At 55.6% G+C, this 17157-nt stretch overlaps 11 protein-coding genes across 11 annotated transcripts; 6 read left to right on the forward strand and 5 right to left on the reverse strand.

The window, feature by feature from the left end:
• The first annotated feature begins 175 nt into the window (after positions 1–175).
• BU26DRAFT_480180 (uncharacterized protein) lies at positions 176–3652 on the forward strand. Its single transcript, XM_033825697.1, has 3 exons — positions 176–318; positions 396–2872; positions 2933–3652. The coding sequence occupies exons 1-3, from the start codon at positions 232–234 to the stop codon at positions 3375–3377; spliced, it is 3009 nt and encodes a 1002-aa protein (XP_033687509.1). The 5' UTR covers positions 176–231; the 3' UTR covers positions 3378–3652.
• Positions 3476–5777, reverse strand: BU26DRAFT_257938 (uncharacterized protein). Its single transcript, XM_033821224.1, has 2 exons — positions 4960–5777; positions 3476–4902 (listed from the first exon to the last, which is right to left on the reverse strand). The coding sequence occupies exons 1-2, from the start codon at positions 5657–5659 to the stop codon at positions 3611–3613; spliced, it is 1992 nt and encodes a 663-aa protein (XP_033687510.1). The 5' UTR covers positions 5660–5777; the 3' UTR covers positions 3476–3610.
• A 12-nt stretch (positions 5778–5789) lies between these two features.
• Positions 5790–7405, reverse strand: BU26DRAFT_517112 (Clavaminate synthase-like protein). Its single transcript, XM_033828493.1, has 2 exons — positions 6435–7405; positions 5790–6375 (listed from the first exon to the last, which is right to left on the reverse strand). Exons 1-2 carry the CDS (start codon positions 7277–7279, stop codon positions 6012–6014), a joined length of 1209 nt encoding a protein of 402 aa, XP_033687511.1. The 5' UTR covers positions 7280–7405; the 3' UTR covers positions 5790–6011.
• Positions 7406–8140: 735 nt separating this feature from the next.
• On the reverse strand, positions 8141–8757 carry BU26DRAFT_529561 (Sm-like ribonucleoprotein; the record flags this gene model as incomplete). The annotated part of the gene is made up of 3 exons (XM_033830906.1): positions 8141–8466; positions 8644–8693; positions 8744–8757. 3 exons carry the CDS (start codon positions 8755–8757, stop codon positions 8141–8143), a joined length of 390 nt encoding a protein of 129 aa, XP_033687512.1.
• Positions 8758–9128: 371 nt separating this feature from the next.
• Positions 9129–10496, forward strand: BU26DRAFT_539108 (kinase-like protein; the record flags this gene model as incomplete). The annotated part of the gene is made up of 2 exons (XM_033831490.1): positions 9129–9806; positions 9846–10496. The coding sequence occupies exons 1-2, from the start codon at positions 9375–9377 to the stop codon at positions 10494–10496; spliced, it is 1083 nt and encodes a 360-aa protein (XP_033687513.1). The 5' UTR covers positions 9129–9374.
• An 18-nt stretch (positions 10497–10514) lies between these two features.
• On the reverse strand, positions 10515–11279 carry BU26DRAFT_421518 (uncharacterized protein; the record flags this gene model as incomplete). Its single annotated transcript, XM_033823411.1, has 1 exon — positions 10515–11279. One exon carries the CDS (start codon positions 11277–11279, stop codon positions 10515–10517), a length of 765 nt encoding a protein of 254 aa, XP_033687514.1.
• A 183-nt stretch (positions 11280–11462) lies between these two features.
• Positions 11463–11992, forward strand: BU26DRAFT_421062 (ACN9-domain-containing protein; the record flags this gene model as incomplete). Its single annotated transcript, XM_033823389.1, has 2 exons — positions 11463–11681; positions 11732–11992. 2 exons carry the CDS (start codon positions 11463–11465, stop codon positions 11990–11992), a joined length of 480 nt encoding a protein of 159 aa, XP_033687515.1.
• A 469-nt stretch (positions 11993–12461) lies between these two features.
• BU26DRAFT_387923 (uncharacterized protein) lies at positions 12462–12836 on the forward strand (the record flags this gene model as incomplete). The annotated part of the gene is made up of 1 exon (XM_033822670.1): positions 12462–12836. A coding segment is annotated over one exon (375 nt), but the record flags the coding sequence as incomplete, so codon positions are not given.
• A 450-nt stretch (positions 12837–13286) lies between these two features.
• Positions 13287–14485, forward strand: BU26DRAFT_517116 (Pkr1-domain-containing protein). The gene has a single exon (XM_033828494.1). It carries the CDS (start codon positions 13606–13608, stop codon positions 14269–14271), a length of 666 nt encoding a protein of 221 aa, XP_033687517.1. The 5' UTR covers positions 13287–13605; the 3' UTR covers positions 14272–14485.
• BU26DRAFT_257999 (uncharacterized protein) lies at positions 14342–14761 on the reverse strand. The gene has a single exon (XM_033821225.1). It carries the CDS (start codon positions 14646–14648, stop codon positions 14412–14414), a length of 237 nt encoding a protein of 78 aa, XP_033687518.1. The 5' UTR covers positions 14649–14761; the 3' UTR covers positions 14342–14411.
• Positions 14647–16948, forward strand: BU26DRAFT_517117 (uncharacterized protein). Its single transcript, XM_033828495.1, has 4 exons — positions 14647–14939; positions 14986–15591; positions 15642–16387; positions 16469–16948. The coding sequence occupies exons 1-4, from the start codon at positions 14817–14819 to the stop codon at positions 16647–16649; spliced, it is 1656 nt and encodes a 551-aa protein (XP_033687519.1). The 5' UTR covers positions 14647–14816; the 3' UTR covers positions 16650–16948.
• Positions 16949–17157: the final 209 nt, after the last annotated feature.

Genomic DNA, 17157 nt, shown 5'->3' on the forward strand with positions numbered 1-17157 from the left:
GTAGTGAGAAGGACGGCGCGGAGTTTTTCAGTGACCTTTGCAGTGCCCGAGGTCTGGTGTATCGTACTAATCGGGATCGCGGCTCAGAAGGCTCGCTTAAAGTTGCCCCCGCGTTACGTCATCCGGGGCAGGGGTCTTGGTCCTTGCAGACGCGTTCCTGGCGGCCGTGGCCCAAGACAATTGCAGTCAGCCAGCTTGCACACCACAAAGACATGACACTACCAGTACAGTATGGCACACCTACTGCGCGGAAAGCAGGCCGGCGTCCACAACGACCTGTCTGCTGGCCTGGGACCTGATCTCTTTGTCCTCGACCATGTATGTTCCTCAACCCCGCGAATGCCGCATTCCGAGCTCCCAGAGCTCTGTGAAGCCCAATACTAACGGCAGGATAGATCAAGAACTATGGCATCGACAGCCAGATTTCGCAAGTAGCATATGATCCCGTGCAATCCCTCCTCGCCGTCGGCACCAACGAAAGCAAGTTCGGGCCCGGCCAAATCTACGTCTTCGGCCAGCGGCGCGTCGAAGTAGTCTTCCACCTGCCGCGCCCTGCCTCCGTGAAGATACTGCAGTTTTGCGCCGAGAAGCTGCTCTGCGTCGATTCGAAGAACGACTTGTCGGTATTCTCGCTCGAGACGAAGCGGCTGCTGAACGCGCATTCCCCGCCCGCAAGGATCACCGCCCTCCACACCGACCCGACGCTCGACTATGCGCTCCTGGGAACACAACATGGGGAGGTTCTGGCATACGACTTGGACAGGGAGCAGCTGACGGCCTTTAGGATACCGAATCTGTGGAGGGAGCAGTTTCCACGGTCGAGGTTGACCTCCGTGGTGACGCTGTCGCTGCATCCCCGGGACATCGGGACACTGCTCATTGGCTACAATGCGGGTGCGGCTGTATACTCGTTCAAGCAGAACAAGGCTGTCAAGTTCTTCAACTATGTGCTTCCGAAAGGAGCACCCGGAGGAGACTCGGATCCGGCGTCCATCTTCACAGAGCGGAGTCCGCCTTTGACTCAGGCCGTCTGGCATCCCACCGGCACCTTCATCCTCACCGGGCATGAAGACAGCAGTCTCGTAATCTGGGACGCGAAAGATGGCAGAATCATCCAGGCTAGGACATTGCAGGACACGAACGTAGACAAGCCTGGTCCGGGCACCTTCAGTCCAGGCGCGGGTCCAGGCACTTTTGCCATCAAGAGCCCTATATTCAAGGTCGCATGGTGTGCAAATGAGGATCCCGACGATACCGGACTTCTCATTGCCGGTGGCCAGCCATCCACCATTACTGCCAAGAGCCTGACCTTCTTCGAGTTGGGTCGAACGCCCATATACAACACGGCGTCCTGGCAAGTCCTCTCGGAACACTTCGAGAATCCAAAGCGCCAGAGAATACTGCCGTGTCCGCCAGGAGCGGAGGTTATCGACCTGTGCCTCCTCCCACGTAGAAGCCCCCACTTTGCCGGGTGCCAGGATCCCATCGCCGTTATAGCTGTACTCGCATCTGGGGAAATAATTACATTATCATTCCCAAGCGGAATGCCCATCACGCCCACAAATCAGCTACACCTTTCGCTGACCCTCGTTCATCCGTTCGTGAACTACACTAACCTTGCTCCGGTCGAGCGGACAAGATGGCTGGGCATGACCGAGAAACGACAGCATGGCCCGAAATTCCTCACAGGCGGACATGAAGCGGACTACCCTCTCAAGAGATTCGAACATCGAAACGTCGTTCAGACTTCACACGCAGATGGCACCGTCAGGCTGTGGGATGCTGGGCACGCCGACGAGATCGAGAATGGCGAGCTTCTTCAGCTTGATGTTGCTCGTGCAGTAGGCCGACACGAAGATGTAGAAGTTACCCGGATATCCTTCGCAGGTGCCGCATCCGAGCTGTCCGTCGGGCTCAGGTCCGGCGAGGTCGCCGTATTCCGATGGGGCATCAACAAGCACCCGGGTCAAGAAATCCCGCCCGGCGAAAACGCACCAAACGCGCTGACGAACATCGCCGACCGGACCGAAGCATCACTCAAAGAAGGTATGATACCATTCACTCTACTTAGTGAAAACAATGGGCCAGTGACCGCCCTGAAGCATTCAGACGTCGGCTTTGTCGCCGCTGGTTTCGAAGGTGGAAGCTTAGCAGTCATCGATCAGAGAGGACCAGCCATCATCTATCACGCGAACGTTGCAGATTTCATCAAAGGAGATAAGCGTGGCAGCTTCCGACGCAGTTCAAGTCAAACAGCATCCAAGCCCGAATGGGTAACCAGCATGGAGTTCAGCGTCATGACGTTGGACGGAGATGACTATTCAAGCATCCTACTCCATGTTGGAACGAACCTAGGCCATCTCGCAACCTTCAAACTTCTACCAGAAGCCGGAGGTCGATACTCAGCAAGCTTCGCCGGTGCTTGCTCGCTCGACGACCGCATCATCAGCATATGCCCTTTCCACGCCGATAATGGCCGACCGGCATACGCCTCACAGGCGGCGGTGTCAGGGCTGAGAAACGGAGCCAAGGTCAACGGCGTGCTACTTGCGGTAACTGCGTCAGGTGCCAGGATATTCAAGCCAGCAACAAGCAAAGGCGCGCACAAGACATGGGACGAGTTTCTGTGCGATTCGGCCGCTATCGTGCGGTACCAGGACCTGGGATACGCGCTTCTTGGCTTATATGGCGACGGTTGCGCACGAGCATACTCAATACCTGCGTTGAAGGAAATTGGAGCCGTCAAGGTAACTGACGTCTTAGATCTGCGGCGGTTCTCTGAGGCTGTCATAACCAGCACGGGAGATATCCTTGGCTGGAAGGGCCCCGCTGAGATGGCTCTGATCAATGTTTTCGGCACGGGCTTGAAGCTGTAAGTCACCCTTGTCACCGCCACATGCCCGGAGAATACATGCTAATGAGTGAGATACAGCGACCAAACCCGCGATACCCTCATGAACCCAGAGCTCCTTATCCCGCCCCGCCCCACCATCTCAAACCTGCAATGGATCTCGGGCACCCAATACGTAACGCCGCAAGACATGGATCTCCTCATCGGCGGCCCCAACCGCCCGCCCTCAAAGCGCATGCTTGCGCAGGCGCGTGGGGAAGAGGAATTGCGCCGCCGCGAGGCTCGTCAAGCTGGCCGCGCTGGAGCATCTTCGTCCGCCGCTAGCCCGCCACCAGCCAACGAGACCTGGGGCGCTTGGGCGTCCAGGCAGCTGAATGAGAGGACGGAGAAGTTGAATCTGGTGGGAGATAACATGGATAACTTGAGTGAGAATAGTAAGGGGTGGGCGGACGATGTGAATAAGTTTGTGGCGAAGCAGAAGAGGGGCATGGTTATGGGGGCTGTGAAGAGTAAGTTTGGGTTTTAACAAAGGGGTGTGGGATGGGGAAGGTCGGGTGGAGTTTGGTATTTTAGATGAGTTATTGGGCTCCAGGCGTTCGGAAGGCCGTCATATGAACCGATGGATTTGGGTACGTTTAACGTGTTTGATTAATTGAGTGATGCTCGCCTGGTTAATAATGGCATGGCAGAGCCTGGGCCCAATCTTGATTCTAGTGCAGTTGGGGGCTTGTTTCCCCTGCACGCGTTTGAGAGGTGGGATCAAGAGTTCCTCGCATAGCCGTTGCTCGAATATACACGCATAACACGTAGATACGTCCCGTTCAATTCCGCACCGTGATCTTCTTTCAGATGTTCATAGAACGCATCAAAAGAAGGATAGATCCCCTGGCTGCATCCCCTGACATTGTGATGGCTTTTGGTATGTTCTTCCCAGTCGATTGAGCTCCGCGTCTCCCAAAAATGATCGCAGAGGTAACAGAACCAACCACTAGCAACTGTAAATTGAAGGGGCAAAACCATTTCCTTGAGGAAGCGACAAGACCATGCTTGGGAGCAAGAAAGGGCAAGATGCCTGATGTCTGTCTCACGCCGCTCTGGCCACCACATCCCTCGAGTCCACTCCCCTTCCGCAAAATGGGAGGCGACATGGTCACAGCGCTGTTCCCAATCAGGCAACGTAGCACCGCAGAAACCGCAGTGTAATGCGGGATCGTCTGCTTGTAGCGGCGGCATAAGGTTGTGACTCTTGTTGGCGAGATGGAAGCATCCAAAATCTTGCGTACGGTCTTGGCGGACGAAGCCAGTCCTTCGGCAACCACGTTCGTCAGTAGCATGCTTCATACAGGCGAAATGGACTCCATGGAGATGTTGAACGAGCTGATCCTTCCTAAAAAAAGTCCTCTCCGCCTTAGGCAGGCTACGGCATCGTTGGGAGTTATGGAATGCCATGTGTTCTTCGTTAGGGCTGAGGACGCCACAGAATGGGCACAGGGCCACATCCTCTTCCTTGCAAGGAAGACAGGTCCAAGTTTCCCTGGGAACATGCAGCGGTGCTTCGTGGCGCATCCACTCATACTTGCTCGAGAATGTCGGCCAACCTTTGCAGTCGGGGAAGGTACAGAAAAATTTATGACCGGTAGCCAGAGATCCCGTTTCTAGGTTCTGCGAGGGCGGATATGGAGAGGACCGCCAACCCTGCTTTCTTCTCCCCCGTCGGCGTTCCCGCCCAAAGCACGACGTGTTACTTCCATGTGAGCTGATGCTATAAGTAGACTGCACAGAATTGCTAGACGAAGCTGCGGAGGAAACAACTGAAGGCGGTCGCGCACCCCTCACGGGCGAAGGCGAAGCCAGGGCCGACGTATGACCACTTTCGTTTCCAGAACTTGCGGGGGTCTCGATTAGTCCAAATCCCGGGCGGAGAGGCTCTGCGAGGAAGGCCTCCATCGGTGGCTGCAAATTTTGATCCGGGCTTTTGTCTAGCTCCTCAAGGCTTTTCTCCGACAATCTAGCAGGAGATGACGGCAGAATGCTCGAAACATGCCCATTCTCTACTAACCTGAGTAAGCATTTGAACCTGTGAGCGTTTTACAGGAATGGAAGCCTACTTGAGGTTGGTTCTCGGCCCCTGGTTCTGTTGAACCAGTTTCGCACCCGCTTTACGTCCTCTTTCACCTCGTGAGCGATTGCACGGTATTCCTTAGTCGTGGGATAGGGTGTCTTTGCCAAATGTTCCCTTAATAGTGCTCGAATCTTCTTCGAAATTCGCGGCCGCGGCACTCCTTTACCCGGCGGTGCTCCTGTCCCAGGCGCGGATTCGGTAGCGTTGCCGTCCTTCGCCGTGTCTGGATCGTGCTGCGGCGCAAAAGTACTGCCATCCCCGCCTCCGGGCGTGACTGATGTCGGGTCGATGGAGGCATTGACCGCGGCGGATGCGTCAGTCTCTGGGCCGGCAATGGCAGGCTCAAGTGCTGAGGCTGATCCCAGGATGTCCGGATTAAGCGTCTCCGTCAACTCCATGCCAGCGTCAGGCACCGGCAACAGCGCTGGGGCCATCGCAAGGTTCTCCAAGCCGATGCCGGTAATCCACGACGGATCTATGCATAGAGTTCCACCGAACTGAGTTGCAAATGCGGATTGCTCATCGCGTCCGAGGGCCCGCCAGTCTTCCCCATTGAAGAATTGCGATGAATCAAGCGGAGGGGTCGCAATGTCGAACGAAGCATACGGATTCCAAGGGCCCAGGGCTGGGTCATCCATCATGTCTGAAAAGAACAGTTGGGCGTCGAAATTGTTTTCCGTCGCCATGGTCGAAGGGCGCAGCAGCGTGACAAGAATGTGTGTATAGCATCGTCAACGGAGACTAGCGTTCGCTCCATTATATATGTGTAGACTACGCAGCAAGGCTGACGGTGAGGAAAAGGAAAAGTGATCAGGGCTCAAAACAACATCAAGGCTCGGTTAGCTAGTGCGCCATCCCATGACAGGCTTAGTGTGCCATCCACATTCGGAACCGGAAAGTGCCACTGCATCTGTAGATGCCTAAATGTGCCGTTGATTTAGTTACAATGGTTCAAGGCGCTTAGTCGAACTTTCTATGTATTCTTATATGCCCACATCCATTCTTCTCAAGTCACAACATACACCTAACCTCACGTCCCTACTCTGCATCCAAAGGCGCCACCGGCTTCGTCTCATCGACCTGAATCCCGCCCCTCTTCTTCTCCCTACTATCGTGAAACGGCAGCCTCCACCCGCCCTCATCCTCCGGCGTGCTCAACCACAGCCTCATAAGATGCCTTCTTGGCGCCGGCGGCGGGTAGTCTTTATATGCGGTCCTCGCATGAAAGACATGATTATTCGACAGGAACTGTATATCACCGACGTCGAGAATCATGTGCAGTGCGAGGCGCACACACGTAGCTTCGAGCACGTCGGCGGCGCGTTTCTGCGCGTCTGAGAGAGGAGGAATGAGTCCGGCGTCGGAGAAGCGGGTTAGGCTGCGGATGTAGTAGGGGTCCCATCTATTGCACCCATTAACACTTCTTCTGCTGAAGCTTCCCATCTCAGAAGGGGCACGTACTTCGAATAGACCCTAGGATTCTCCCCAGTCTCGAGATAAAACACACTCGTCCGAATCCAGTCCTCCTCTCCTCTACTCTTCTCCCCCTTGCGATCAAAATACCAAACCGGCTCCGTCAACAGCCTCGCGACTTCCGGCTCCTGCCTCTGCAGCTCATTCCACACCGCATGGCTGCTCACCAAATCGCTCTCCCCGCCCTCCAGCGCCTTCGCCACGCACAGCAACCCCACCAGATCCGCATCGTCGGCGTGGAAAAACTGCCGCGCATTCGTCCGATAGATACGCACTTTATCGATCTGCGTAGCGTCTTCGCCCAGGTCTTTGACGTGGCCCAGCACATGGCCTCGCGAGTTCTGACTGACGAAGTAGCCGAGGTAGGTCCCGAGGCCCATGTACGCGACGGCAGATTTGTGGAGACCCCACGCCTGCACGGGCAATCCTTTGAACAAGATGAATCCCTTCCCATCAATCAACTCCTTTCTCAGCACGCCAAGAAACTTGCCAAATTCTGGAAGTGGGAAGTTGGACTGCGCAATTCCCGTAAGCGGCGTGCCGGCCGCGATGAATTTATCGGCCGCATCGGATATTTCTTGGAGCTCGGAATCGGAGAACTGATGCGTCCAGCGTTCGGGGTTGTTCTTGTAGTCTTCTGCGTGCCAGACGGTGGGGCCTGTTATCTCCTTGGGGAAGTCCTCGTAGGGGTGCAGTCGATCGTAGATAGGTGGGTGTTGACCCGAAGTCTTAATACCATCGGGGTAGATGTTCTTGGGAGCTTTGTGGTTAGGAAATGTTTGTGGAAGCTCATGTGGAGCGGTAGGAGCCGGGGAGGTGAGAGACGGTGCCATTGTGGAGGAATGTGAGGGGATGGACAATCAATTCAGACAGGTCAATGAGGATAGTACCGATCGGAATTGAGATGCTCTATAACCAGCAAAGAGTGAGGCGCAAGCTTTGAAATAGTCTTATCGGCGAGTTTTCAGATGCGGAAACGGAAAGAGGCGAGGAGACATATTTATACCTACCCTTGCCAATTCATTACACAACACCAAGCATCTATCCCCATGGATGCTCGGTATCTGCACTATTAGCCTTCCTGTTGTGATATCTAGCTCCAATTGCGTGCTTGCAGACCCTGAAGTTTCTGACCCCGCTCTCAAGCATGCAAATCAGCGCCTTTGTTCTGATGTAGGCACAATCTTGGTAACGCTAGCTGGGGTGCGCGTTCGGCGATCGAAAAATGCCGTGTGGTTCATTGCACGATAAGAGTCACTGTATGGTTGAAGGCGGAATTGAGGCCGAAGGTGGGGTACCTAGTTTGGAGAAGTCGATGCAACGGCTAAACTTCGCACAAACGCCGTAGACGCCCCGACGTCAATGTAGACGGTTGCAACCAATGTATCTAGAAATGACGTATCGTGCATATGTGAAAAGGAGTTGTCAGCAACTTAGGGTATCAAAACCTTCATTGGCGCTTTAACTTTACTTCACCTATCCACAAGCCCAATTTTGCCAAACGCCGCATCATGCGTCCGCATTTCGCATGCCAATGTTGAATCTAAGGGCGACCCTAATAGACATCAATCTTGGGTAGTTGAAGTGAATGGAGTCCCCCTACCCTGTGCTTTTGTCGCCTGAACAGAGAAACCGTCATTGCACCTTTCCAACCTGCGGTAGATAGTCCTTGACCTCTTCTGCAGCTATGTTTCTCACATTCCTCGTCCTCGTCCCCTGCCGCCGCCGCGACCCCGTCCGCGACCGCCTCTCATACCTCCACCCCTGCCGCCACCACCCCCACCACCACGGCCGCGATCTGCCTCCTTCCTGGCCTTGTTCTTCGGCTTCGGCGAGTCGTCGATGAGTAGAGTGTCGAGCGGGAGCGAGTCAGGCAGAATGATGTATCGGACTGTTGAGCCGCGGACGGTCATGGTGTCGAGCGTAACTGTGTCGCGGCCCCTGGGGGTGTACTTGACGGTTCGGAGCGCGACGTTCATCAGCGGGGAGACGGAGGCGATGGTACCGTTGACGATTGTGCCTGCTTGGAGTTAAGACACACTTTACCTACCCGAGAAAAGACTCAGAGCGTGAGGGAAGCTCATGCGCAAGCTCGTTGGCAGCCGAGATGGGCAAAAGCAGCGGCTCGAGCACCGCACGGCTGGCAGACCGGCGGCGCCTGAATCGCAAAACGAAAATTAGTTAAGGGTTAACCCACCATTCTTGAGCTCGACCGTGACAGTCTCGTTCTGGCACTTCATGAGAAACCTATATGCATCTGTTAGCTTCTCCTCAGCATTTTCGACACGGCAACTGACCTGACAAGCTTCATGCTTGCGGTTTTGAAGCGTATGCGAGTATTAAAAAATTCGAATACCCGCGCGGCGGTCTATAGAGAGCGTGCGTTGTGGTGTTGAGGTAATGCGGGCGGGAAGCTCCAGTTACCTCGAAATTAGGCAAGCTTGCGCTAGTGGAACAACAATGTTCCGGGATGAGTCACGTGAGTCAACATTCACTGTAGCCCGGGAGGCCCCTGGTAACGCTCAAGGGGATATGAAAAGGTACGATGCACACCTAGAGAGGTAGTAAGTGCTGAACAGAGGAGACTGATAGCCCCGATAGGACCGCGTACGGACTGGTCCTCCTGAAGGCCTTCAGCACCTTTTCACCAGGCCGCCCTTCCATTTCACCTGAGCGGCTATTCAGCTATTGTGTTCCAGAACAATTATTAGCTAGTATAAGGAAGATTGCCGTGCATGGCGACCCCTCTCCAGCTATTGTAGAGTGTATTCAGACAATTGAGACAATAGTAGAGCATCAGTTCCCAACGACGACTCATCTGCTGATCCTTTTCTAATCCAGTTTCCGAATCCCTCATTCTCCCTCAGATTGACTTCTGTACACCGAGTCTTGACATCCATTCTCCTCTCCTCTTCTCTCCTCCCAACCATGGCCAAGCGCAAAGCCACTGCCCCTCCTGCGCGCGCTGGTCGCCGCAGCAAGCGCTCCAAGACCACCAACTGCACGCCCGAGTTCATCTGGAAGCCGCGGGACTGGGCTGAGAAGAAAGCCATCAGCAACCGGGTATCTGTCCTGGCGAGCAAGACCAACCGCGGGCGGTTGGTCGTCAAGAAAGTTATGCGGGTGACGCCCAACTCCGCCAACGACCCGCGACCGCTCGAGATCCGCGCTGTTTCGCAGCTGCCGGACTGCAACCGGGTCGTGAAGCCCATCTTCTTTTCGCCTGCGGATCCCGATGCCGCCCAAGGCACAGCAATCTTCGAGCACCTTCCGCTCGGTGACCTCATGGCGTGGAAAGCGGCGTGCTTCGACCAGAAGAACCTCAAGCCAGTGCCAGAGTCCTTCATCTGGCGATTCTTCGTCTAGATGAGCCAGGCACTGGCGTTCATCCAAAACCAGTTGGGACCAAGGCGTGAGGAGCGACATTGCATGATCCACCGAGACATCAAGCCCAACAACATTCTAGTCGTCGACAACGGCACGACGTATCCGTCGTTCAAGCTGGCAGACTTCGGCTGTGCGCTGTTGTACCAGCGGCAGAAGGCCAGCCGTCCTGCGCGCTGTGGGACGTTCGAGTGGCAGCCGCCGGAGAACCCAGTCATCAATACAAGAGCTGCCGACATCTGGGCTCTAGGTGCGAGCACCCACTTTCTGGCGACGGGCCAGGGGCCACTACAGAGCATTGCCCAATACACCATCGCGCGATGGAACGAGAACAACGGTCATCCAGCGTCGGCACAGAACTACAATCCTCCGGCGCGCTACTATGCCACCCGCGTTCCGCGAGAAGTCACGCCCATCAACCTGTCCACGACACAGCAGATCGCTCGCGGTATCGCGCCGTACATCAACCCAAACAGAGCCGACTACAACCACCAATACAGCGACGAGCTCAACGGCTGGATGTCCCAATGCCTGAGAGCGACTCCCGGCAGGCGACCGACGGTGCAGAGACTGTTGAATAGCATGACTCCGATGGCTAAAGATCTGCTGAAGCAGATCGGCGGCCAAGCAGCGCTTACGGACCTCGATTTCGACAGTGGACCTTGAGCATATCTCTTTTCGGACCTATGCTGCAGTCTTCCATATCCTCACGATCTGCAGCTTCTCCCAGCCAGCCTGCTTTCCGCTCGAGCCTACAGTCTCCACCATCCAACCCGGACCCCAGTCCCTAATCCGGCGCTTAACTTCCTCCGGCTTGTTCTGCGCGCACAGAAGCACATACGCAACTCCTCGCTCCTCATCCAGAATCTCCGGTATTTGCTCCAACATCCGATTCGCCACCACCATACCGTCTTCGCCACCAGCGTACGAAAGCTCCAGAAGATATGAGTCCTGCTCGAAAGTGGTCGACTCTTTGCCCGCAGGGAGCGTGTTGAAGCTCTGGTGACGCGAGAGGTCCGGAAGCTCGGCAGGCACATATGGCGGATTGAAGATGAAGACGTCGACGGAGTGTGAACGGACCGCGGACGCCAGATCGCAGTTCACTATATCGAGGAACACGGAAGGCTTACAACCGAAGTCCTTGATGGCGGATTCGACAGTCTGCGACGCGGCTTTGCAGGCGAAGCTGTTGATGTCAGTTCCGAGGGTCAGTACATCATGGCGACCAAGGACGCTGCTCGCGTTGGCAGCTGCGAAAGCTAGGACGACTCCGGATCCGACGCCGACCTCGAGAATCAACGGTGGTGTGCTTGAGGCTTCATGAAATCGCTCGCGCAGGAACGCCGCCTCGGAGGACGATGAGATAGTGTCAAGCAGCAGGAACGAGTCTTCCGCCGGCTCGTAGACGCGGTCGAAACACACGTGGGATGTTGAGGGTGTGGGTAGCATGGTGTGGAGATCGGTCGGTTGATGTGGATTGTCAGTCGACGTTGAAGTTGTCCAATGAATGGACGCCACTAGCTTACATAAGAAGCGGACCGAGGTCATCATGACTTTCGCCGCGTGAAATCCATTGCATCTTTCCTCTCTTCCAATCCGTCACTGCAGCGCTTCGCATAGCCAGTCATCATCATGAGGATCTCAAGTCGTCTCCTTGCTGTCGCCACGGATGCAGGCGCATCCAAGCCATTCCGACCAGCTCCAATGGCTTTGCTACCACCGATCCCTTTATATCGACGTCTGCTGCGCGCCCACCGGAGAAAACTACCCCGCGAAGAACGCCTTCTCGGAGATATGTACGTCAAATCTGAGTTTAAAGCGCACAAGGATATCGACAATCCAGTTCATATTGTGAGTGTCCTGAGTGCCCGGCGAGGTAAGTCGGCTAATCGGATTGTCAGATCGGATTCCTCACTGAATGGCAACTGTATGCCCAAACGCTGGAGGGCGACGCCTGGAAAGATGCGAAGATGGATAAGACCAAGATTGACAAGATGAGTGGTAAGCGCCGTTTACGTGCAATTCACAGCGCCCTTCTTAGAGCAACCACCTTAACATTCAATACAGACCAACAAATCGGCCAGTTGTATGAGCTCATGCAAGCGGTTCGCAAGCAAGATCTAGAAGAGAATGACCCTGAGTTCAACCCCCAGAAGAATTGAATCTTCTGAAACCTCAGCCAACGCTCCGCGCCCAGGGTATCGGTAGCTTCACGGCTTCGGGGGTTTGTCCATGAGGCTGGGTCGCCAATATTGAATATGCAAGGACTATTGAAGTCCACCCAGGCATCTGCCAAGCATCTTGATACGTGAATGCGTTCACGGTGCTCTGCATAGCCGATCTTGGAGCTGGTATATAAAACCCATCCAGCCACGAATAGGAGCTTCAACATCCACTTGTCGTTCGCTACGACTCTGCTTCCTCTCTTCCAACGTCCGGACTTCGCCATAACGGCGCAATATCCTATCCGGACCACAATCGTCTCTATCGCTAAACAGCTAGAGGTTCAACTATCCAGGGCTCGACACTGCCTTCATCTATTGTGGGAGAGCTGCACCACCAAGAGCATCCACGAGATTTTCCCTCTATTCAGGCAGCACGCTGTGCTATTCCTCCCGAGGCTCGATTGATATGTGTCTCTGTACGCAGTACGATTCTGCAACCTGCGGTCATTCGTGGATCTCCATGAGCCAACCTTGCGGATTCTGCAGCGACCTCCTCAATTGCCCTCGCCGACAGACTGTCCAGACTCTCATCGCACCACCGATGACCTGCCCTCAGTGCAACGGCGGATTCTGTGATGGGGAGACTATGCAAATGATCCAAGGTCCTTGGGGGTGCAATCAACTCATTAGAAGTCACTGGGGCGGCAGCGAGGTGATTCCGGGATATTGGGGCGGTGCGCAGCTCCAACAGCAGCACTGGGGTCCGCGTCCGATGATACCCGGCGATTGGTGTGGCGACTATAGGCTCTCTGGGCCGTATGGGAGCAGCAGCCGCTTGATGTGCGATGGCGTTTACGACGATGGATGCGGATGGGATGATGGTTTATATGGCTACGATGGCAGGAGGAGACGTCGAAGGAGCACTCACCATTACCGCGAATACCGGAGGAGCTACCGGTCGGGACCTGGGTGTGTCGTCATGTGAGCATTCGGTCTTCGGAACCAATGAGGAACGGTTTCGCTGTGTCCCGGATGGAATCTTTACCAGGAGCAATTTGCTTCACGGTTTGCGTGGCCGGATTGGACTGGATGGTGTTGCTGTGTGATAGCTGTTGGAGATGCTGGTTCCCTGTCTGTCTGGCGCGGTATCCAGTGTCTCTATCGTAATGCTCGGCTCAAGAGTCAATACATTTCATATACGAGAGCCAGACTCCGAATTTCGCCCACTTAATATGACAATCATGGACGTGACCATGCCCCACCAATAGGAGCGGCTCTCGCGCTCGGGCATTTGGAATGCGTTGCCGACGAAGCCAGCCCCGCGAAACACCAGACACGTCAGGGAGCGTGGAGTGCTCTTCTCCCACGTACTCCGCTCCCCCGTCTCTCAATCTTCGCGCCAAACAGCTTACGACGACTTCGCAGGCAGAAACCAGCGATTCCGCAACGTAGCATCAACGATTCTGCACACGCTGTCCTGATTGCTAGGCACCCGCGGGGCTGCGCAAGACGTCACCGATAACAAGCTCGTAGCTCCCCGAAGCAGCGACGCCCAACCTCCGGAAACCACCATACTTACCACAACTTCACTGCGCCAACGAGAATCAAGCATGGCGTCCTTCCTCACCTTCTTCGAGCAACTCTGGCAATCCATCTTCACGCCCGGCCCCACGCCCACCCTGCTCGTCGCAACAAACGCCTCCTTCGCCGCCCTCCAGCTCCTGCTCTTCGCGCTCCTCCTCGCGACCCACAGCATACACTTTGTCATCCTCTCTGGTCTGACCGCCGGCCTCTGGTGGGCGATTAATTGGTTCGCGGGCGAGATCCGCGCCGCGCAGGCGAAGGAGGAGGAGGCGAAGCGCATCCGCGAGGCGCGGCGCGAGAAGGAGAAGGAGAAGAAGACGCGGGGTGCGGGCAGCGAGGTCGAGGCTATGGACTCGGGGGACGATACCGAGGTGGAGACCGAGGTGGAGGAGAAACAGAGAGTGAAGCCGAAGCCGAAGCCGAAGCCGAAGAGTGCGCCGCGCCCCGAGACGCAGAGTACGGTGTTTGTGGAGAGGCCGCCCGTGGAGGGTGCTGGTGGTGGTGGCAGGGGAAGCACACCGGTTCAGACGAGCGCTGGGCCGGCGGCGGCGAGCACGACGGGCGCGACTACGAAGTTAGCGCCTATAGTGGATGATGCCGTCAAGAGGAGGAGGAGCATGGGAGAGTCGACGGGGGAATTGAGCACGGATAGTGAGTGGGAGAAGTTGTCGCAGGACTCTGGAGATAGATGATGGACTGCTGCTGCTACTACATCTTGATATGGATACCCCCAAGCAGAAGTCTTGCTAGATGGTTGTTGCTTTTACCAGCTTTTGATATCTATTCACAATGTTAGACGGCTACGCAAGTTCAAGTATTGCAATTGAGAGTCCTAGTTCGCCTGGTTGAACACGTGACGGCGCGGCCACCCAGGTGTACGACTTGACTTTGTAGTGCAAGAGCTGCTATACACACTTTCCAAGAAACAGAACGCTTCTAGCATTATTTTCCTTGCAGGCATAGGCATTATCATTCCAAGGGTGCTGCCCAATTTTGCTCTTGACATCCTGGACCGTGCTTGCCTGCCCCGCGGTGATGCCAATCGGGCTGCGGCGGCGACAGAAGACATCACAGAGCCCAGGCACCCGAAACAACCATCACAACTGTGAATTGCCCTTCACACAAATGAAACAACGCCGCTTGCTGCCTCACCGGTGACGGCTACCGTGGCCTAGCCAAACGCCCGCCCCTCACCCTTCCTGCCACCTTTGCCCCGCGACATACACCTAGCTTCGCGATGGCATCCGTCGGCGCTCCTCTGAGCGTCCAGGACCTCACCGACCAGGCTGAGAACTATGAATACAATGTCTATATACCCCTCAGGAACTGGCTACGCACCGCCAGTACTATGCAGAAGGAGGTTTGGCACCCGGTCACCTCAAGCTTTCGCACGCTCATCGACACAGGCGCAAGTCTACGAAGCAGAAGGCAACGACCCGCAAACGTACCTCCTCCTCTACCGGCACGCAAATCTCGTCCTCGACCACCTTCAGAACCACCCCGAGAAGAATAGACCAGAGAACCGCAAAGCGCTCAGTGCTGCGACAGCAGCCGTCGCTAGCGATCTGAAGAAACTCGAGGAAATCCGGCCGCGCATTAAGAAGAGGCACGAGGAATATCAGGCGCGACGCAAATCGCAGTTGCAGGCACTGCAATCATTAGAAGGAAAGGGTCCGAGACTTCGTCAAGGGTTAGATGGACTGTCCCTGAATGATCGAGCGGCTGCGAAGAGAAATAGCTATGACCGACCCACGCTGGATGCCGAGGGCAATCAGACTTTGGCGGCGAAGCTCGCGCAGAGGGAGGTTCGAAGGAGGGATGCTGCAAGGAGGAGTGTTAGACGGGCTGGTGTCTCGGAAGAGCAGGAGCAAGAGCGGAGGACCGGGGGAGTGTGGGTAGATTGGGAGAAAGAGCTGAAGAGGGAGAGCGGTGAGATTGATAATGAGCTTTCGAGCCAGATCCAGGAGGTTGCGCGCATGCAACAGAACGGGCATAAGCCGCCCAACTTCTCGGTAAGTCTCCTGAGGTCGCTTTGTAGAGCGTTCGATGCTGACAGGTATAGCGTCCAACGTCCATACATGCGCCCTCCGCCTACCACTACCCCTCCGTGCCGCACCACACCGCCCAAGAGAGATGGTCAGGCACAGACTTGAGATTACCCACTCAAGGCACCGCACCTGCCAGACCACCCAAGGAGCTCCTACGCCGTCCCTCCGACTCCTCTCCACTACCCCCTGCTCTACCACCCAAACCGCCCAAACCGCCAACGTCCATCCCCATCTTCGAGCAACCCAGGCCACCACCAATACCAGGCAAATACGCCGAAACAACGGCTTCCGCGCCCCCAATACCAGGGAAAATTCCCGAGGCCCGCCCTGCCACCCCGCCCACCGAACTCGATGAGTTCACCTTCAAGCCTTCCGCTTACCTCGAAAATGGCGAGCCGCTGCGGTCGATCTTCCTCCCCGCGCAGCTGCGCTCGCTCTTCTTATCCGCCGCATCGAAGAATACGCGCCTGAATCTTGAAACCTGCGGTATTCTCTGCGGCATTCTGAAGTCAAATGCCCTGTTCATAACACGGCTAGTAATCCCGGAACAAACAAGCACAAGCGATACCTGCGAGACGGTCAACGAGCAGGAATTGTTTGACTATTGCGATAGGGAGGAGCTGATGGTGCTGGGCTGGATTCACACACACCCTACGCAGACATGCTTCATGAGCAGTAGGGATTTGCATACGCATGTTGGGTATCAGGTTATGATGCCGGAGAGTATTGCGATCGTCTGTGCTCCGAGCAAGGAGCCTAGGTATGTAGGCCCATGCTATCTCATCCCTCAGCCTCTTCATCCGCAATTCCGGCAGCGAGCAGCGGCTAACACTCGGCCTAGTTGGGGCTGCTTCCGCCTGACGGATCCACCAGGCAAGCAAGCAATCTTGAGCTGCAATCAACCTGGTATCTTTCACCCCCATAGCGTGGAAAATATCTATACCGAGGCCTTGAAGCCGGGGCATGTGGTCGAATTGCGGAATGCACCATTAGAGATGCTGGATATGCGGCCGAAGAAGTGATCCAAGCAGTTAGCCGCGCAAGCGACTAACGGTATGTACATCATGAAGGGGGAATGATATTCGTCTTGCACAGCGAGGCGTTGGGTAGCATTTAGAGGCCCGACTGAAGGGCGTTGCATGTAGCGCGGGCGCGCAAATACCATAAGCAGGAGAGAGCTAATGGACATCTGTAGGGGAACGCAAGCACGGGGAAGACACAAGGCACGATCCATGGATAGATATCTAACTGCATGGTGCATGTCAGCTTGGTTACGTTTTAGGTTAGCGCGCCCTGTAGGCGCAGCTGGGAAGGATCGCGACTTCCACATCATCCAGCCTTGCTGCGGGGTTCGTTCTCTTCTTCTCCACCTCACAAGAGCTCGTCTTGCGATAGCAACACTCGCACCGCGCGTATCCGGGCGCTTCCCATCCCAAAAGATTCTTCGACATCCAGGCCATCCTAACCACCAGCACCTCTCCAAAACGCTGCTATTAAGTCGGCTCAGCCTTGCGAAGCCTTACCGCCAGG

Source organism: Trematosphaeria pertusa (genome assembly GCF_010094035.1).
Source record: "Trematosphaeria pertusa strain CBS 122368 unplaced genomic scaffold BU26scaffold_4, whole genome shotgun sequence".
NCBI classification, from domain to species: Eukaryota; Fungi; Ascomycota; class Dothideomycetes; order Pleosporales; family Trematosphaeriaceae; genus Trematosphaeria; species Trematosphaeria pertusa.

Excerpts from the sequence above, each read along its gene's own strand:
- BU26DRAFT_480180 (XM_033825697.1), top strand. The coding sequence starts at position 232 with ATGGCACACCTACTGCGCGGAAAGCAGGCCGGCGTCCACAACGACCTG. Across the intron at positions 319-395 it reads ATCTCTTTGTCCTCGACCAT|ATCAAGAACTATGGCATCGA; the intron begins GTATGTTCCTCA and ends ACGGCAGGATAG. Across the intron at positions 2,873-2,932 it reads TTCGGCACGGGCTTGAAGCT|CGACCAAACCCGCGATACCC; the intron begins GTAAGTCACCCT and ends AGTGAGATACAG.
- BU26DRAFT_257938 (XM_033821224.1), bottom strand. The coding sequence starts at position 5,659 with ATGGCGACGGAAAACAATTTCGACGCCCAACTGTTCTTTTCAGACATG. Across the intron at positions 4,903-4,959 it reads GGGCCGAGAACCAACCTCAA|AGAATGGGCATGTTTCGAGC; the intron begins GTAGGCTTCCAT and ends TCAGGTTAGTAG.
- BU26DRAFT_517112 (XM_033828493.1), bottom strand. The coding sequence starts at position 7,279 with ATGGCACCGTCTCTCACCTCCCCGGCTCCTACCGCTCCACATGAGCTT. Across the intron at positions 6,376-6,434 it reads AATCCTAGGGTCTATTCGAA|ATGGGACCCCTACTACATCC; the intron begins GTACGTGCCCCT and ends TGGGTGCAATAG.
- BU26DRAFT_517116 (XM_033828494.1), top strand. The coding sequence starts at position 13,606 with ATGGCGTCCTTCCTCACCTTCTTCGAGCAACTCTGGCAATCCATCTTC.
- BU26DRAFT_257999 (XM_033821225.1), bottom strand. The coding sequence starts at position 14,648 with ATGTCTTCTGTCGCCGCCGCAGCCCGATTGGCATCACCGCGGGGCAGG.
- BU26DRAFT_517117 (XM_033828495.1), top strand. The coding sequence starts at position 14,817 with ATGGCATCCGTCGGCGCTCCTCTGAGCGTCCAGGACCTCACCGACCAG. Across the intron at positions 15,592-15,641 it reads ATAAGCCGCCCAACTTCTCG|CGTCCAACGTCCATACATGC; the intron begins GTAAGTCTCCTG and ends TGACAGGTATAG. Across the intron at positions 16,388-16,468 it reads GCTCCGAGCAAGGAGCCTAG|TTGGGGCTGCTTCCGCCTGA; the intron begins GTATGTAGGCCC and ends CACTCGGCCTAG.